Source organism: Antrostomus carolinensis, unplaced genomic scaffold (assembly GCF_000700745.2).
Source record: "Antrostomus carolinensis isolate BGI_N321 unplaced genomic scaffold, ASM70074v2 scaffold14470, whole genome shotgun sequence".
NCBI lineage: Eukaryota > Metazoa > Chordata > Aves > Caprimulgiformes > Caprimulgidae > Antrostomus > Antrostomus carolinensis.
In genome coordinates, this window is record NW_010287807.1 from 1 (window position 1) to 16,552 (window position 16,552).

Here is a 16,552-nt window from a genome sequence, read left to right on the forward strand (position 1 = left end):
GCCCCTGGGCCAGGCGGTCCCGCCGTTAGCGCTCCCTGCTCGCTCGCTCTGCTCAAGCGAGGCTCCGCGTGCCTGAGCACCGTTCTTGGTTGAGTTTTTTTTACTTTTGCCTGTTTTTTAACTAACCACAGGATTTTGTTGCAGTATCTGTCGTAGGATGAGCTGATTCTGGGACAAGCTGGGTCAGAGGTGTTTAGAAGAGCTGCATTCAAGACCATAGTGTGGTTATGGGGTACAGGACGGTCGGGTTTTCAGTCATACTTATGTCAGTTTAGTAACTGCAGTGGAAAAAGCTTGTGTATGCTTTTCATCTTTTACAGGGTATATTGGAATGTGACAAAGTTTACTCTGTTTTCCCTCAGTTTGTGTGTATTTGCTCTTGCTGAAAGTCACTGGAGTATCTGCAGATAGAAAATGAAGTCATTCTTAGGTGCTGCTAAACATTATTAGAAGCCAAAATATTTATTTAGTACTAGACTTTCTAAATTATTTCTAAATTATTTCTAAATTATTTCTAAATTATTTCTAAATTATTTCTAAATTATTTAGTACTGAGCTTCCATTGTCACATTTCTCTGGCAGTATAGCTTTCAGTACTCTTTATAAAAAGCTTATGGGAGTCATTCTAAGAAGCTGAGGAACATATTTTGGTTGTGCAAGATGTTTTCATGACCTCTGGATAATATCTTAATACAACTTTGTAACCTGATATCAAGATTTCCTAGTGATGAATAAAAAGAACCTTTTGCAAGTCCTCCACAACAGGTGTTAATTAGGATACGGAGCCACAGCCCTGCTAAATCAATCACCAGTCCAATTAGCTCCAGGTGTGCTTCAGTGCCCAGAAGCTTCTTGCTTTTCTTACAGCATCAGCAGAAGTTTGAGCAGTGAATAAATGCATGCTAATTCTTATCTACCAGGAAGAAAGGAAAAGCATCTGAACACAAAGATCAGCTCTCCCGGCTGAAGGACAAAGATCCTGAATTTTATAAGTTTTTGGAGGAAAACGATCGCACGCTGCTGAATTTTGATGCTTCAGACAGTTCTGACGAGGAGGGGGCGTTGCATGTACCACCTGATAAACTGGAGGTACTGGGTCCTGTTTTGGAATGCTGCAATCAATTATGTTAATTACTTACATGTGAAGTATTTAGAGTTTCTGTGCAAGGCCTGAGTAAGGGCACAGGTGCTGGGGAGGAGCTTCCCCAGAGATCACCTGCAGGTGTGCAGGCTTGTAATCCAGAACTCAGCTGTGCATTTGAACTGAGCACCAGGAGTCTGTTAAAGATTGTGAAAGCAGAGCCTTAAGAGTGGATTTTCTCTGTGATTTTGGTTTTGTATCACCTCTCTCAGTGAGAGTTTGCTTGGCCTCAGGTGATATGCTTCTTCCTTGGCATTTTGTGTTCCTGCACGTTGTGTTTATGTAGCAAAGCTGAAGTGGCTTTTCTAGAATTTGTAATACCTGTCATTTTATTGCTGCTTTACACAAAGTGCTGGTAACAGCATTAATAAAACTCACCACTCTCTGCCTGCCTTCCTCTTCAGTAGCTACTCAGCAAAAGAGGTGGGGCCAGAACAGTGCATGAGCTTTTTCTCACTCTTGGTACTGACTTTTCTAGGAAGCAAGTGACGAAGATGACGATGAAGATGAACGCGAAACAGTCAAACGGAAGAGAGTATCTTTCATCCCTGTGAGCTTGAAAATGGTTGAAGAATGGAAAAAAGCTGCAGAGGTGAGCAGGGGTTTGGAATACAATGCACTTGAGCCTTCTCCTTTAAACATGCTTCCCCATGTGTCGCTACCCCGAAAAGACCAACTTCTGATTTGTACATCTTTCACAAAAATCTGCAGAGAAGATGTATGTCCTGCGTACAAGGTCATGCTCCTGGAGATTTTGTTAACTTCAGCATGACTTGTCTTTGCAATTTTTCTTGAGCTGCAAGATTAGAGTACTTGTGCTCCATCTGAGGGAGACGGTACATGGCTCAGAAGAGGTCAGAATGGTTAAGTTGATTTTTTTTTCATCCTTTTGCTAAGCATTGTGCCTTTGGCAGCTCCAAGAACATTTTTAGTCTTGTTTTGAGTAGTGATGAAGTGGCTCGCTGCTTCTGACTAAGAGGGGGGAGGAAAAGGTCAGACTATTCCTTGGAGCTGATTCATTGCTTCTCAACCCCCAACCAATTAAAAGCCCCAGAAGCCCATTTTAGAGCAAGTAAAGGGATTTTTTAACAGTTTTGACATTTTTTCTTTGCGTTATAGGATGGAGCTATTTTTGCAATCAAACTTAAAATGAATTCCAATGCTCCTGTCCCAGTAAAGTGCTTCAGAGTTTCAGAATATTGCTTACTTTTTCACTTCAGCAATCCTTTTTCCTCTTTCCTTAGAGAAGGCTAACACCAAAACTTTTCCATGAAATCACTCAAGCCTTTAAAGCAGCTGTAGCAACCACCAAAGGAGATAATGGTGGGGCTGATCCCAGCAAGTTTCAAGTCACTGATGCTGCAGGTGAGTTGGTCACCATGCTACTTCTGTGAGAGAAAGGAAGTCATTTGGTAGGAAAGGTTTAGCTATTGGAAAAGAGTGGGAATACTGCCAGGATTTAACTTACCCTTTCATTGTCTTCGGTTCACTCAAGTAGCTTATCTTCTTCCTGGTGGTGAGTCTGTGCAGTGGTCACTCTGCTGGTGTGTGTGTGTACCTGTCAGGGTGCATGCCTGGAGCAGCTGGACTTGCTGAGGAAAGCACTGCTCTTCATTTACTAGACTTCTTAGAGTGAAAGTTGAAGCTGAGTACTGTTTATACACTTGCAGCACATGTTTTTTTGAACAACTTTTGCTCTGCCTTCGTGCTATTCCCTCTTAGAACTAATTCTACAAGCCTATTTTGAGTCTTCTTACCAAATAGCATTCTCTAACCTCACAACAGTTCAGAGTTCAGTTGCACTATCAAGTTCACGTTCCCCTAGCCAGGACCTCTCAAAATACTGCACATCTAGATCTCCTCTACAGGATTCTCATGCCTGTAGAACAAATGAGATGCAGCCCCTCTCTCCCACTGAGCCCCTTCTGCATAAACTCCAGTTTTTGCAGACAGCCCTGTTTTAGACTCATAACAGCATGGCTGAGAGGGAAACATCTTTGTTAGTGTCTCAGAGGATGTGACTTGCAGCCTGCCTACTTCTACCACTAAGTTATCAAGTACGTCCTCACTCTGTTTTATCACTTGTTGTTGTTGCCATCTGGAACTGGCACTGTGGAGTGGGACTACTCAAACCTGCTTATTCTCTTTAACCATTTCTTGCCCAGCATAGGGCTTCTTACATCTCTTTGATTGCTTTTGGTAAAATCTCATTCTTTAATGCAAGACATTACATAGAATTAACATTAATATTAATTTCTGTGACTTTTTTTTTTTAAAGTGCCTTTAATTCCCATTATGTTTTGGGGGAGACTGATGGTAGCATAGACTCCTGGTCATGGATCTGGCTGCTTTTGTGCTTGGTGCTCTTCACTCAGAGAGCAAAGACATGCCCCCTGTGCCAGAAAGCTGTCAGTTGTAAAAAAAAAAAATCAGATTTTTTTGTTCAGATAAAAAAAAATCTAGAGTAAGACAAACTGATATTTTCCAGAAGCTTGTGGAAACACAATAGTTTTGCTGTGGGAATTACTGACTTACAGTTCCTTGGGGAGCTCTCTTCAGATTAGCTGAGAAACCAGGAATATATGGAAAATCATTTACAAATGCTTTACTGACTTTTTTTTAACCAGTGTTCAATGCCCTTGTGTCCTTCTGTGTCCGAGACCTCTTCGGCTGCCTACAGAAGCTGCTGCTTCTGAAAACCCCAAAGAACAAACTAAAGTAAGTCTGAGGAGATTTGAGAACTGCAGGTGAGAGAAAACTTCTTGGGGTTTTTCAGAACTGCAACCTGGCTGGAAAGAGATGGCAGCTCTTCCCAAACACTAGCAAAGTTGCTTGACAATGTTCAGTTGTCTTAGGCAGGTTTTTCCTTTCTTCCCTTCTAACTGCATCCTCTGTAATATTAGACTCCAGCCATTTGCAGAGGACTTGCAACTTCAACAGAAAGCTCTGGAATTACATGTGCTTGCAGTCAGAAGCAATGTTAAGGTATTGTGAGTTGATATTCAGAGAAGGGCACCAAGCCTTCTGCTTATATGTTGGCAGAAAGTATGTGAGTTGTGTTAATCCAGAGCTTTAGTAGCTGTGTTACACCCTAGGTATTCACAGAAGCTTTTTACCTCAGTCCTCCCTGGAGTTTAAGCTGGACACAGTTTTATCACTTACTTTTTAGTCTGAGCTCTTCTGTTTTTCCCATTGTTGGGTAGAATGAGAATTGAATGCCTTTCAGAAGTGCTTTCAGTTCCAGGGTAACTTTTGTGGCAGTTTTTTAAGTTTCCCTGTCACAGATGAAGGGAGGGGTGAGCTAAACTCTAGATTCCTCGTTGTCAGTAGTGCCTAGTCTGAGAAGTAAATTCCAGTTCTTTCTGTAAATGTCAGCGTCTTTCTTCCCCAGGCCTGACTTGTGCAGACCATGTCTGAATTTTGGGGTAGCCTGGGGGCACTACTTCATGAGTGCAATGTCAGAAGTTTAGAAGAGACTGAACAAATGTCTCACAACTAGTTTGATCCCAAAAATAGACTTTCTTGCTACAAGCCAGCCTGCTCTGTTCTCAGGCAGTAGCTGCAGAGTGCTTGACTAAAAGATAATGTCAGTGTGAGGGATTCGGGTCACCACCAGGCTTTCTGGCTGTCACAGCTCCCTGTATCACACCTCCAGAGATGTGAGCACTCTTTTGGGAAGCTCTTTGAATTAAATTTTCTAATGCTGTGCTTCAGGCAGTTTTTACAGAGTAGAAGTACTTCTTTTCACCTGTGGCAAAATTGTTACTTCTCTTCTTGCTTTGCAAGCAGTTGTCTTTACTCACTGGCAATATTGAGGAAGTTAACTCAGTGTTTTTTGTGCTGCTGAAATCACTTCTTGCTTTGCAAGCAGTTGTCTTTATTCACTGGCAATATTGAGGATGTTAACTCAGTGTTTTTTGTGCTGCTGAAATCTAATTTCTTTGGAGGGGGTTTTTTTTTTTTAAAGCTAAACCTAACTCTTTGCTCATTTCTAGATTGGTCCTCCCTTCCACCAGCCCACTTTGGAGCAAGCTGCGACTGGATGTAAAAGTGTACCTCAACTGTACCATACAAGTAAGAAATTTCATCATATTTGTGTTACTGGGGTCACTCTGTGCATTGCTAGGCTTGTCTTCAGGATATTTTGGAATGAGGCACATGAGCTTTTTTGCATCTGTAAACAACACTGCTAAAAGGAGAGCTAAACAATCAAGAAGCTAATTAACAATGTAGCCTCAAGTGCTTTTCTTTTTGACAACATGGTCACTCCAGTTTGAGTGTGACTTTCTGGTCATCACAACACTGGGAACCTCGGGTATTGATTTCTGTGCCTTCTTCTGTAGTGGAGAAATAAATAAGACTTGCTCTCTGAGACTGCAGTGGGCAGAAGCAATCTTACTGATTCTCAAAGCCTTGAGCATCTGAGATTTGTGTGTCCATCCAGATCCCTGTGTTGTTTTGGAAGTGTTTAGTTTAACAATTTGGAGGACCACAGGATGGTTGAGTCGAAAAAGGTAGCCTATAAAGAAGGGCTGAGTTAACATTCAGGCAGTTCTGTCTTAATTTGTCTGACAAATTAATATTTAATGAGCATTAAAGTAGTTTGCGGTGCTGTGTTCCTGCATTCTGCATTTTTAATTCCTTTTTTGGCACTATGATCTTGCTACTTCTTGTAGTAAACACTAGGATGATGCTATGTTGTTAACCTCACATACAACATCTGCAAGTATAATTCTGGGATATCCTGTCCATCCAAAGTTGCTGATGTCTGGTGTTCCAGAGACAATTCATGCATTACTTCTGAAGGAAATTCTCACCCTCAGTTATTTTTTTTTGAGGTTGCTTCATCCTGCATTCCCAAATTTGGAATATTAAAAACAGAACAACATTGAAATTCTCATTCTTCAGCAGCTGAGTGAAGGGGATACAAGGAAAGAAAGAGGAAAGTGCTGATGTCTCTTAGCTGTAAGCTGGCAGGATGACTTAGCAGAAAGAACATTTTGATCAGTAGAGCTTTTTTTTCTCAAGTCGTGGTGCCTCTTGCCAGCAGCAGATTGCAGTAGGAAAGGGAAAGCTGGCAGTGTAGTCCCGTTGAAGTAATCCGTGGTCCTCTGCTTATTTCTGAGTGCCCTTAGTCCCAAGCTTTACTACAGTGTTTTTCTGGCATAGTAGTTTCTGAACAATATCTCCTCCTTTCATTTTGGTGTGTGAGGGACTTTGCAAAGGAGACCTGCTCAGTTTAGAACCTTTGCAGTGCAAAGAGGAGAATGAGGAGGAAAGTTAAAAGTAGAAAAAAATGCCTCTGCTTCCAGCACTGGAGCTTGCAGCCAAGAGGGGGCCCTGCATCAGGCAGAACCTCTCTCAAATTGAAGTGACTTTTCAGCTTACCATTGTCTTCAAATTAGAAACTGCAAATGTCTCTGGCTGAGCTATTGAGGTGAACTGAGCTGAACAACCTGGAAATACCAAGATGTTGTTTGTTAAATAGTCTATCTAACCTTTTGCTTGAACTAGAGTTAACCTCTTGATACCCAGTGGTATTCCAGCTTCCTGTTAAAGAAATCCTAGTGAAACCTAGTAAGTCATCAGATGATGTTTCCAAGCCTTGTGTAGACTGGGAGTGTCTTCATCATGCATTAACAGTTTGTAGGGAGACAGCAGAGGCGTTGATGTTAGACCATCTGTAAGATGTGCTAAACTGTATATAGATTTAGCTTTTGCAGTGTACACAAATGAGGTTTTATGTGATGACCTCAGGTGCTGTTAGCCATTGAAGTCCAGTAGCCTGTGCTCGAATTTGCCAGGATGATGCACTTTCAGGGGAGTTATTTAACCTGCTCTGTATCTGTTCCTTTCCTGATAGAGCTTTTGGGGGTTTGTTTGACCTTCTTCCTGGGGAAAGCTACTCTTTGGTCCCTTTGTAACACAGAAATACTTGGAAACAGCAAAATACACCTGTTGAATGGCTAAGGAACAGGTAATAAGGACTACACACTAAACAGGGTTGTGTTTTGTTTTCCCTCCATAGCTCCTGTCATGTTTAACAGAAGCCTCGGTGGGTGCAGCCGTCCTTCAGCACGTCATTTCTACAGTGCCTTATTATTTGTCCTTTCCAAAGCAGTGTCGTGCACTTCTCAAGGTGAGGTGATGTGCTATGATAAGTCATTTGGATCTGAAGTTTGTTCTTTACGCCTCTGATGGTATTTGGGCTAGATCCCATGACAGTTCAGTCTCTTGTAGTCCTCTTCCTTTGCTTTTCTTTTAGTCCTGGAAAGGAATTCTGTGTCACTTACAGGCGCTTTACGTGCCCTGAAGTGCTCTCTCACGCTGAGGTGAGTGGGCATGTGGCTCTGCCTGTAGCTACTGCTAATCCCCATGCAAAGTGACACGGAGGTGTTGTGGGAAAGCTGCCAGCTTCCTCATCGCAGATGGAGTAATTGCTGCCTGCATGCTGAGCCTGCGTGTATGTCTGTTAGAGTATTACACTCTCAAGAGCTGGGGGTGGAATATTTTTGGGGAAACTTAGTCACAACTGCTGAGCACTTAAGAACAACAAAGGAGGCGTGGAAGAGGGCAACAGGGTGATGTTTAAATGAAAAGCTGCAACATGACATTTAAATGAGGTACGTGGTGATGGGAGGCTGGTACACCTCATATCTGAAGGTGTAGCAGTCTGCTCACTGCTGCAGTAGGGATTTTTGAGTAGGCTTTTGCAGCTGGAATCTCTCTGCTTTCCCACTGAGTTCATTAGTGCAGATAAGGTAACTAGTTTTTGGAGACTTCTGCTGTGATTGTGGTCCTGCTGTACCACATGCTTCCTGATGGAGCCAGCCATGTCCAAGTGAATCTGTACTCTAGACAGACAAATGCAGGCAGGCCTGGGATGAACAAAATCTATTTGTTTGCTTCTCAAGAAGTTGAGGGGAGAGACCATATATGATTGCTTCATGCAATGCAGAGATACATAAAACTCAGATTAATGAGTTTACATGTCAGTTGTGGGCTGTCTCATTAGCCCAGATCTCTACACAGACTAACCTACCCCTCTCCAGCTGGTGTAGGTATTTTTATGATGCTCTGGGTGCTCGTCATCATGTCTGTACCAGAGTGACTAAGGATGTGTCTCAGAAGTGCTGCCTTACACAGATCCTGTCTCTGGCTCCAAACCTTCCTGCTGCTCTATCATTTGAATTAATACAGTGAATGTACAGAGAAATGGAAGTAAGTCAGAACTGATACCAGGAGATGTGTCTTGGGAATTGCAACCTCTTTGTCCAGAGGGGAAAACACATTGATAAATTCAGAAATCAAACCCTGGCGTACCCTTTCCAGAGGCAAGTGCATCTTTAATAGCATTCTTTGAGAAACCAGAATTTTGTGTTCATGGTGAGAACTGGAGTGTAATTGCAGTGTAGATCTGTTCTGCAAAGTTCAGTGCAAGACATAAAAAATTACTTTTTTTGTTGGGCTGGGAGATGTGTTGGCCACATGTCTGCTCTAGTGTGGTGTTGCTGTCTAGGGGATGGTGAGGAAGCTTTGCAAAGCCTGGGAGGTTGAGTTGTGTGCACAAACTGGTGCCTGTGCTCAGAAACTGAGATGTGTGTTTAGGCACGTGGATATAAGTGCACGTATTTCTCAGAGATGCTAATTGTGGACAGCTTCCTTTATTGATTGTGGAAGCATCAACCTTGCCTTTTGTGTGGTCTTATAGCTAGAGGGTGAGGACAGAATGGCTGCCAGTGCTGTTGTGATTGATTCTGTGACAGTACAGCCTGTCATCTTTGTGTCATCTTCCTCCTCTCTTGCTTTTTCGGTGTGAAGGAGGGAAGCTCAGGCCTGTCTGTAACCAGAAAGGGGCTCTTTGTCCCTTCACTTACCTATATCTTTTTATTTTCTGTTCCAGCAAGCAATCAATTTGTGGAGCACAGGTGAGGAAACAGTGAGAGTACTGGCCTTCCTTGTGCTGAACAAGATCTGCCGCTACAAGAAAGAGGTGTACCTAAGTCCCTTGCTCAAGGTAAGGCTGGTACTTGTACTCTGCAGCTTTTCTTTCTCATGTTATATGCAAAGACCTTAGGGCATGAGCTGCAGCTGATTAGGTAGGGTAGGTGCTCAAGATGATGCTGGCTACCTCCAGAAAATTAAAGAGGGATGAAATTTTATGTTGGCTCAGAGTGATATTCTGCTTCCTACTCCTGCCCTTCCAGCTGGAGGCACACAGGGACTTAGCAGGGAAGGCTTCTAATACTCATCTGTCTGCTGGATGAATGCTTATCTTCCAAATTCTTGATGGCTTTCCTCAGGTGTTGGGACACTACTCAGCACTGCTGAGCTGCCTTGATCTTTCAGCTAATAGCTGAGGTTCACAAGCATAGTTTGCTTAGAGAAAGATAGCTGTGACCAACCATAAGCATGTATGGCTCAAAGCTGTCCCACAGCTCCTCTCTTCTTGCAGAGAAGCAATGGCAGGGGCATCTACAAGCTCTGTGCTAAACAATGTGTGAGTGCAAAAAGATTCTGAATCTTTCCCATCTTCTCCAAAGAAAGAGCAGGCTGGGTTATTATTTTTGCATATTCCTTTGAAGTGACTTGTCTTGTAAAAGGAACACTTCACCCTTGGTTTGGACCTACCTAGGTGGAGAAGGTTAGTGAAAGAATGTTTTATGTTCTGTCTTAAGTGGTTGTATCTTCTTTCCTGTACAGCAAATGTACATTGCATTTGTGAAGAATTCCAGATTCACCTCTCCCAATGTCCTGCCCATGATCAACTTCATGCAGCGCACACTGACAGAGATGTATGCCCTGGACACACATACCTCTTACCAGCATGCCTTCATCTATATCCGTCAGCTTGCCATTCATTTACGCAGTGCCATGACAATAAAGAAGAAGGTGGGTACCTGTCAGTGTGGAATGAGTGTACCCTCCTATGGGGAATGTGTGGAGAGGGGAAAATGACAGTAACCACTTCAGGCTTTTGCTAGTGTCAGTACTTGTGTCTGACCTCTTTCCTAATGTGCCAAGGAATTTTTTGCCAGGGGCTGGAAGCTTCAGAGATCACCTTGTAGTTGCCTGTCTTTAGAATTTCAGCAAGGAAGGAGAAGACAGACAACTGCAGAGTTGAAGTCACTTTTGTCCCCTCCAGCTTGCAAGAGTTTGTGATGCACTTTCCATCTTCTGCCTGGGGCACCCTTTTTCCACTACATGAAGCTGCTGTTTGCAGTCTCTGTTGCAAAATCTCAAGGTAAAGAAGATTTGGAACCACATGGGTGTGTGCATCTTTCCAGTGAAGTCTGTGCTATTTAAAGGACTTAATTGAACAAAGCAGCTCAGACCTCTTGGGAGCAGCCCTGATTTCAGCTACCTCCAGTCTGACCTCGGAAATCTGAGTCAGATTGTTAATCCTGGCTTTATTCATGTTTAGTAAAACAGACCCTGCTAGATTAATTGTTCAGCTGCTCCCAAACATTGCAGGATTGGTGACCAGTTAAATCTCCTGGCTGTTCAGACATGGGGATAAATGAGCAGAGATAAATGAAGTCTGGGCTGCCTATGCCCTAATTGGATTGTGCTGGCTTCTCACACCCTCAGTCCTGGCCCAGACAAGACCTAAATCCAATTGATTTCACAGCTGGGGAGGGTTGTAGGAACTTCACATGACAACAGCACAAGCAAAATATACAAATCCAAGTAATAAGCCAATTAATTTAAATTGAGCAGTGAGTGATTGTGGAAGGTGATTACAAGAGCAGATTGCTTATCTCTTCTGTGCAAGAGAAGCTGAGAATAGAGCTTCTTGGCACATCTTGGTGACCTGGTGAGAGGTGGGAGAGTTCTACCATTTCCAGCTGTGGCTTAAGTCCCTGCTGCAAGGTTTGGTCCAGTGGCTGCAATTGAGGGCTTCTGTCATTGTTTCAGGACTTGAAAGACTGTCTGAAACAAACACAGGTTGGAGTGAGCTGAATCATTAAGTCATCCTTTCAAATGAGCCATACTTGTGAAGAAAAGCAGTCTGTGTGTTCCTCATTATTTCCTTCAAGGCACTAATAAGTACCAAATCATAATGTTGCCAGTGCTGCATCTGAACTTGCTGGATGGTGGGTCAGCCACTAGCATCAAAGCAACAGTCAGAATGTGTTATTCCTCTCTGAACAGTACACAGTGTCCTCTTAGAGAATGCTGGATAAAAGGAGTCTTGTAGAGAAACCAGAGTGAACTCCTCTCAAATGCCACATTTTCAAGTTTGTGCCTGTGTTTTCCCTTTTCTGCAGGAGAACTTCCAGTCTGTTTATAACTGGCAGTATATCCACTGCCTGTATTTCTGGTGTCGGGTTCTCAGCACAATCTATCCCAGTGAAATCATGGAGCCGTTGATCTATCCTTTGACACAGGTCATCATTGGCTGTATAAAGTAAGTAGAATTTTTTCTTCTTTTGGCTCTACTTTTCTCTTGCTTGATGTAACAGAGCAGTTACTGAGGGGTGTGGTTGCTACATGATTTGGATTTAACCTTGCAATGTGAGGAACTATCTGGGAGATGCTTTTGATTCAAGTACTCCAACTGAAGATACGTTGTGAGCACATGTATGTTCAGGTGGTGAGAAAGCCTAGGAAAGCTTAACCTCTTTCTCTTGCTGATGTAGCAGAGCAGTTACTGAGGGGTGTGACTGTTCCATGATTTGGATTTAACCTTGCATTGTAAAGGATGGTCTGAGAGAGATGCTTTTGATTCAAGTATTCCAACTGAAGATACCTTGTGAGCACGTGTATGTTTAGGTGGTGAGAAAGCCTAGGAAAGCTTAACCTACACCACAACCAAATTCTCTGTATAAGGAATTTCAGTTCTACCTGATTTGGTGTCCAGTTCAAGTCCTACTATGAGTTCCCATATTGAAGGAGGAGGACCATTTGGTCTGAGACCCACTGTCAAACTGCAGCCATTTCTGGGCTAATCTGAAGAGTAGGTAAGTGATGCCCAGCAGTGAGAACAGAAAATATTGTGAAATTCCTTTATGCTCTAGGATATTTGCTGGGTTTGTGTGGTCTGGACACACTTCTGAATAAGTCTGACACTTTTTGCTGTCATCTAGTGGGGAGCTGGAGAGACTCAAAGCAGTGCAGTTAACTTTGGTGCTGAAAGGCACGATACCTCCTACTACAGGAGAACTCCACGAAGACATTCTAGATAGTGTCCCCCTTTTCTGAGGGAAAGCCTAAAATAACTGAGTAATAACCAAGCATTCATATGCAGAACTAGCCCAAGTAGAGTCTAAGCAGCTTAGCTTTTGAACATCCATCAGCATGCTTTGTCACCTGTAGAGCAGTTGCAGCACAAGGTAGTATTTCTGTGTTGCTGAGTGCTCTTTCCAAGAGGTTATAGCTCTCAGAATATTTCCACGGAGAACAGTCCAAGTGCAAGCATGCCATGTAGAGCAGTTTCTGACTGACTCAGAGCTGAGCTATTTGGAAAAAAAAATGAAGGAGAAGATGGGGACTTGATTTTGGAACCCAAATGTGTTTAGATTTTTTTTCTTGTAATTATTTTTTCTTAAGATACAGACACCAGTAAGAAAGCCTGCTCAGGTATCTTTGGCAGTATGAAAGCTATTCTCATTTGTGGGTTGTTGGAGGTTTTTTGAGTTTGTTTGATGACTTGCCTCAGGACCAAAGTACAGAATCAAATCCTCATCTCTAACTCTGTAAATACAGTTAGAAGATGCTTTTTTTTTGCATATTTGTTAGACTTCGAAGAACTAGGACACTTTTTTTTTATTATGTCTGCTGAGAATTTCTTTCTCTTTTTCCCATCAGTTTATATATGAATTTTTTTTACTTTGCAATGCCTGTTAATAACAAGCATTGAGGGAATTTCTGAATCTCTGGTGATCTCTGAAATCCTGTTAGCTCTGTTAACCAGATTCTCAGCTTTAAAACACCACCCGCCTGCTCTTGAAAAACTCCCTGAGTGGTGATGAAGATAAGCAGATTTAAACGATCTTTAGGGTGTGCATACATCCCTCTTCCCATCCCCCATGTGCACAGGCTGCTTCCCACTGCTCTTGTAGAGCTTGAGTTGTGCTGTGGATGAATCTAGGCAGTTTTCTACCTGTCCAGGCAGATAAATCAGCTATCTGGGGCCAAGGAAAGGTGAATCGGGTGAGTCTCAGCAAGAGCAGCAAATAGAATTTGTTAGCATCTGTGATGAACAGAGCTGCTTGGCATGAAGTACAGTTGCTGTCTGACAAGGCTTCAAAGATTTGGAAACCTGACAGATGGGTTCTAGGCTGGAGAAAATAGAAATAGATGATGCTCTGGCTTCCTTACTGAGCCAGACGGTGTCCAGGGACCAGGGAGTCGGTAAGCTCGCAGATGTGGGAATGATGTGGCTCCATGAGCTTCAGTCTGTACCCAGGGCCCATAGTGACTCCTTCCTGACAGCCTCTTCTCAGCATTGGTGGCTGTGCTGTCCTAACTGGGACTAGTGGGAGTCAATCTCTGTGCCACATCCCTTGGTGTAGATACATCTGTAGTAACTGAGCGTAATGGGAGAACTCGTGTTGTTTCTGTTTGAGGTGAGAGGATAAAATAATCTAGCCTGCAGGTCAGGGGTTTTGTGTTTTGGGGTGTTTTTTTTTTTTTTTGCTTCATGTGCCATTTCATGTATTTCTGGAATTAAAATCATAAATTTCAGGCCCATTTAGGGGTGTCCATCTGCCTGGGGGGGGCTGTTCAGTATCTGACTGCTGCGAGTAGACTTTCTTGTGGGAATGGTGTGAATGAGCTGGACTCCTCTCCTTGTTTCTCTGGCTGCTCAGCTCCAAGAGGTGTGTGTATGGGATCAGGTGGTGGGGCAGGATGCTGTGTAACATCTGGAAAACCTTCTCTCATTCTGCTCCTGGCATGGTGTAGTGCTCTTGGGTGCATCTGGAAGGTAGAAGTGCTGGGAGGAGACTCCCCTTCCCCAGCGCCTTTTATACCGGGAGATGGCGCCTGGCTCCAGCGAAAGGGCAGCGAGCTGGTGTGTGTCTGTCTGTCTGTGGGACCTGGTCAGCTCCTCATGCCACCCTGACCTCTTAATGTGAGGGGAATGAGGAGAAACCAGCATCCACCACAGGCTTTTTTGCTCTAGGCAAGGACCAGGGCAGAATTTGAGAAGTGATTAAATAAATTAACCTAGTAGAAGAGGTTTGCCTGCTAAAAATCAAAATTAGCTCCCTCATTTTCTTGCTCCCTCTTCTTGCTTTTGAGCATATAAAATGCATTGAAACTATTTTTAATAATAAATATATTTCAGAAACGGATCTGTGTGTGTTTGCAAGTTACCTGTGCTCAAGATGTGATCCAGGGAAGTTGTGCTACTGAATGGAGAAGTGCTGGGAATAATGATTTCTGACTTTTGTGATGCTGGAAAGAGCCTGGGTGCTGAGTTTGCTTATGGAATTGTAATAATGAGTGATGCTGTTCTCACAAACAGCTGAAAGGCTGCAGTTAGTTTGACCAATGGGGCATTGGTTTAGATATTGCAGAGATAGCAGAACATGGAGGAGATTATTTCCCTCTTCCTTTCTCTGCTTTGTGCTTTTCTCTGCCTCCACAATCTGTAAGTTCATCCTTTTGATCTGTGTGCTTGCATTTGTCAGAGTTCATTTGGTGGTTTTTCTTGGATTTGGGGGTTTTTGTTGTGTTTTTTGGGGGGGTTTTTTTGTTTGTTTGGGCTTTTTTTTAAAGCTCCTGTTGTTATCCCTTTTCCCCTCATCCCATAAAGTGTTTTTCTGACCATGTCTGCTTGGATTTCTACCTTGTTCCCAGTCTTAGCTATAAAAATGAAGTTTTTCCCTGGCTTATAGTTAAATGAGGATTTTTGGTGCCTGTTAAGTTTTGGTTTCCAGCCTCTCAGCATGTATAGGGGGATAAATCAGGTACAGCCTCCTCCACGGAGAAGCAAGCACAGCCTTGATGTCCCTGAGCAACTCCCCTTCATGACCTGTCCTGGTTGGGTGGAGGCTGATGTTGAAAGAAGCTTTTTTTGTCCTCTCTCTAGCCAGAGGAAGATTGTGGTCACCCAGGAATATAACACAAGGAGTTTTACCAAGTAAAAATAAGCCTTGAGAAGCCTTTAGGGTGTTCTCTACACCACAGCCTGTGCCCTGTGTGCATGGGAGAAGTACAGCAGCATTCCAAGAGACAAGTGATGGTTAAGATATTAGAGAGCACTCTCTGCTGAGAGGAAATGTGAGTCAGTTTGAACCCCCCCAGCTACACCCTGGAGCGACTAGGTAGTTGGATTTTCCTCAGCAGAGCTGGGACCCAGCTGTGTTTTGTATTCCCTGTGCATCCAGCCATTGGGAAGTTGAGCAGATTGTTGCATCGCTGCGCACTCTAAAATTAATGGTCCTGGTTTACAGTAAATCTATACTCTTAACAGGTTTATTCCTCGATCAATTAATTCCTGAGAATGGCTTTCGTCATCTCCAGTGGTGCCAGATCAGGGGTGCAAAGTAGATTTATTTCTATAATGGATCCAATGATAATTATTTCACTATTTGGTTGGGGGAGATGCAGGTGATTTATGGTGCCTGGTCAGGCATTTTGTTTTGTTTTGTTTTTTTTCTGGATTGCTCTGCAAGCTCTTTGGGGAGGGGAGGGCTTCATTTATCAGACTTGAACCTGTTGTCTGGGAACTGTGGCTTTAAAAAATAAAGAAAATGAAAATAAAAATCCTTGTTAATGCTGGAGGCATCCATGTCTTCAAGTACAAGTCATTCAGAGTGAGAGGTTTCTAGAGTAATACAGTAATGAGGTCTGGCATCTTTTAGGGCTAGCTCTGCATTCTCCCCTCTGCTGCTGGCTCATGTGGTGCTGGGGGAACTGACCCTTCTCAGTCCCACCCTTACAAAGTGAGTTGGCTCTTCTTCTTTCTTAATACTTGGGTGCATAATGGTTTCAAGTGTGGGTCAAAGTCTGACCTCTTCCCATCCATGCTGCTGACTGGCTGTTCAATGTGCATGTTGCCTCTCTGAAGGAGGTAGGAATAGCTCAGGTGCTCCTCTGGGTTACAGAGAGCTGATCAGATTTGGCTGTGAGAGGTCACTCTCATTCCCACTCTGTCCTTTCTGATGTGCTGGTCGCTGCTGGTCCAGCTCCTTCAGCCTGGGTGACATTCCACACTAAGAGGGTGACTGTTCAGCTGACAGCATGAACTCTGGGTATGCAGAGGGTATGTAACCTGAAATGGGAGATCTTCCTCCCTGTAGTCCCTCTGGTTTTCTGGGGGAGCCCTTTTCTTGGTCAGACTTGTGCTTTAGATCAGCATTTTATTGCTGGTTCCTGCTACTTTTCCTTGCATACTTATCTGTGCTGGGAGCATGAGGCTCAAAGGGGTTGAACATGACTAAACAGTGTCAGTGATAA

The 16,552-nt window shown here is 43.3% G+C and overlaps 1 protein-coding gene across 1 annotated transcript in view; it reads left to right on the plus strand.

Moving 5' to 3' along the window:
• Positions 1-920: 920 nt before the first annotated feature.
• Positions 921-16,552, plus strand: part of NOC2L (NOC2 like nucleolar associated transcriptional repressor) — a gene marked incomplete at its 5' end in the record, with an annotated part of 45,297 nt that continues 29,665 nt past the window's right edge. The window contains 9 exons of the mRNA XM_010164329.1: positions 921-1,089; positions 1,620-1,733; positions 2,386-2,506; positions 3,769-3,859; positions 5,137-5,215; positions 7,170-7,280; positions 9,045-9,158; positions 9,845-10,033; positions 11,413-11,552. Of these exons, the coding sequence (XP_010162631.1) occupies positions 921-1,089; positions 1,620-1,733; positions 2,386-2,506; positions 3,769-3,859; positions 5,137-5,215; positions 7,170-7,280; positions 9,045-9,158; positions 9,845-10,033; positions 11,413-11,552 (1,128 nt within the window). The remainder of the gene's footprint in view (positions 1,090-1,619; positions 1,734-2,385; positions 2,507-3,768; positions 3,860-5,136; positions 5,216-7,169; positions 7,281-9,044; positions 9,159-9,844; positions 10,034-11,412; positions 11,553-16,552) is intronic.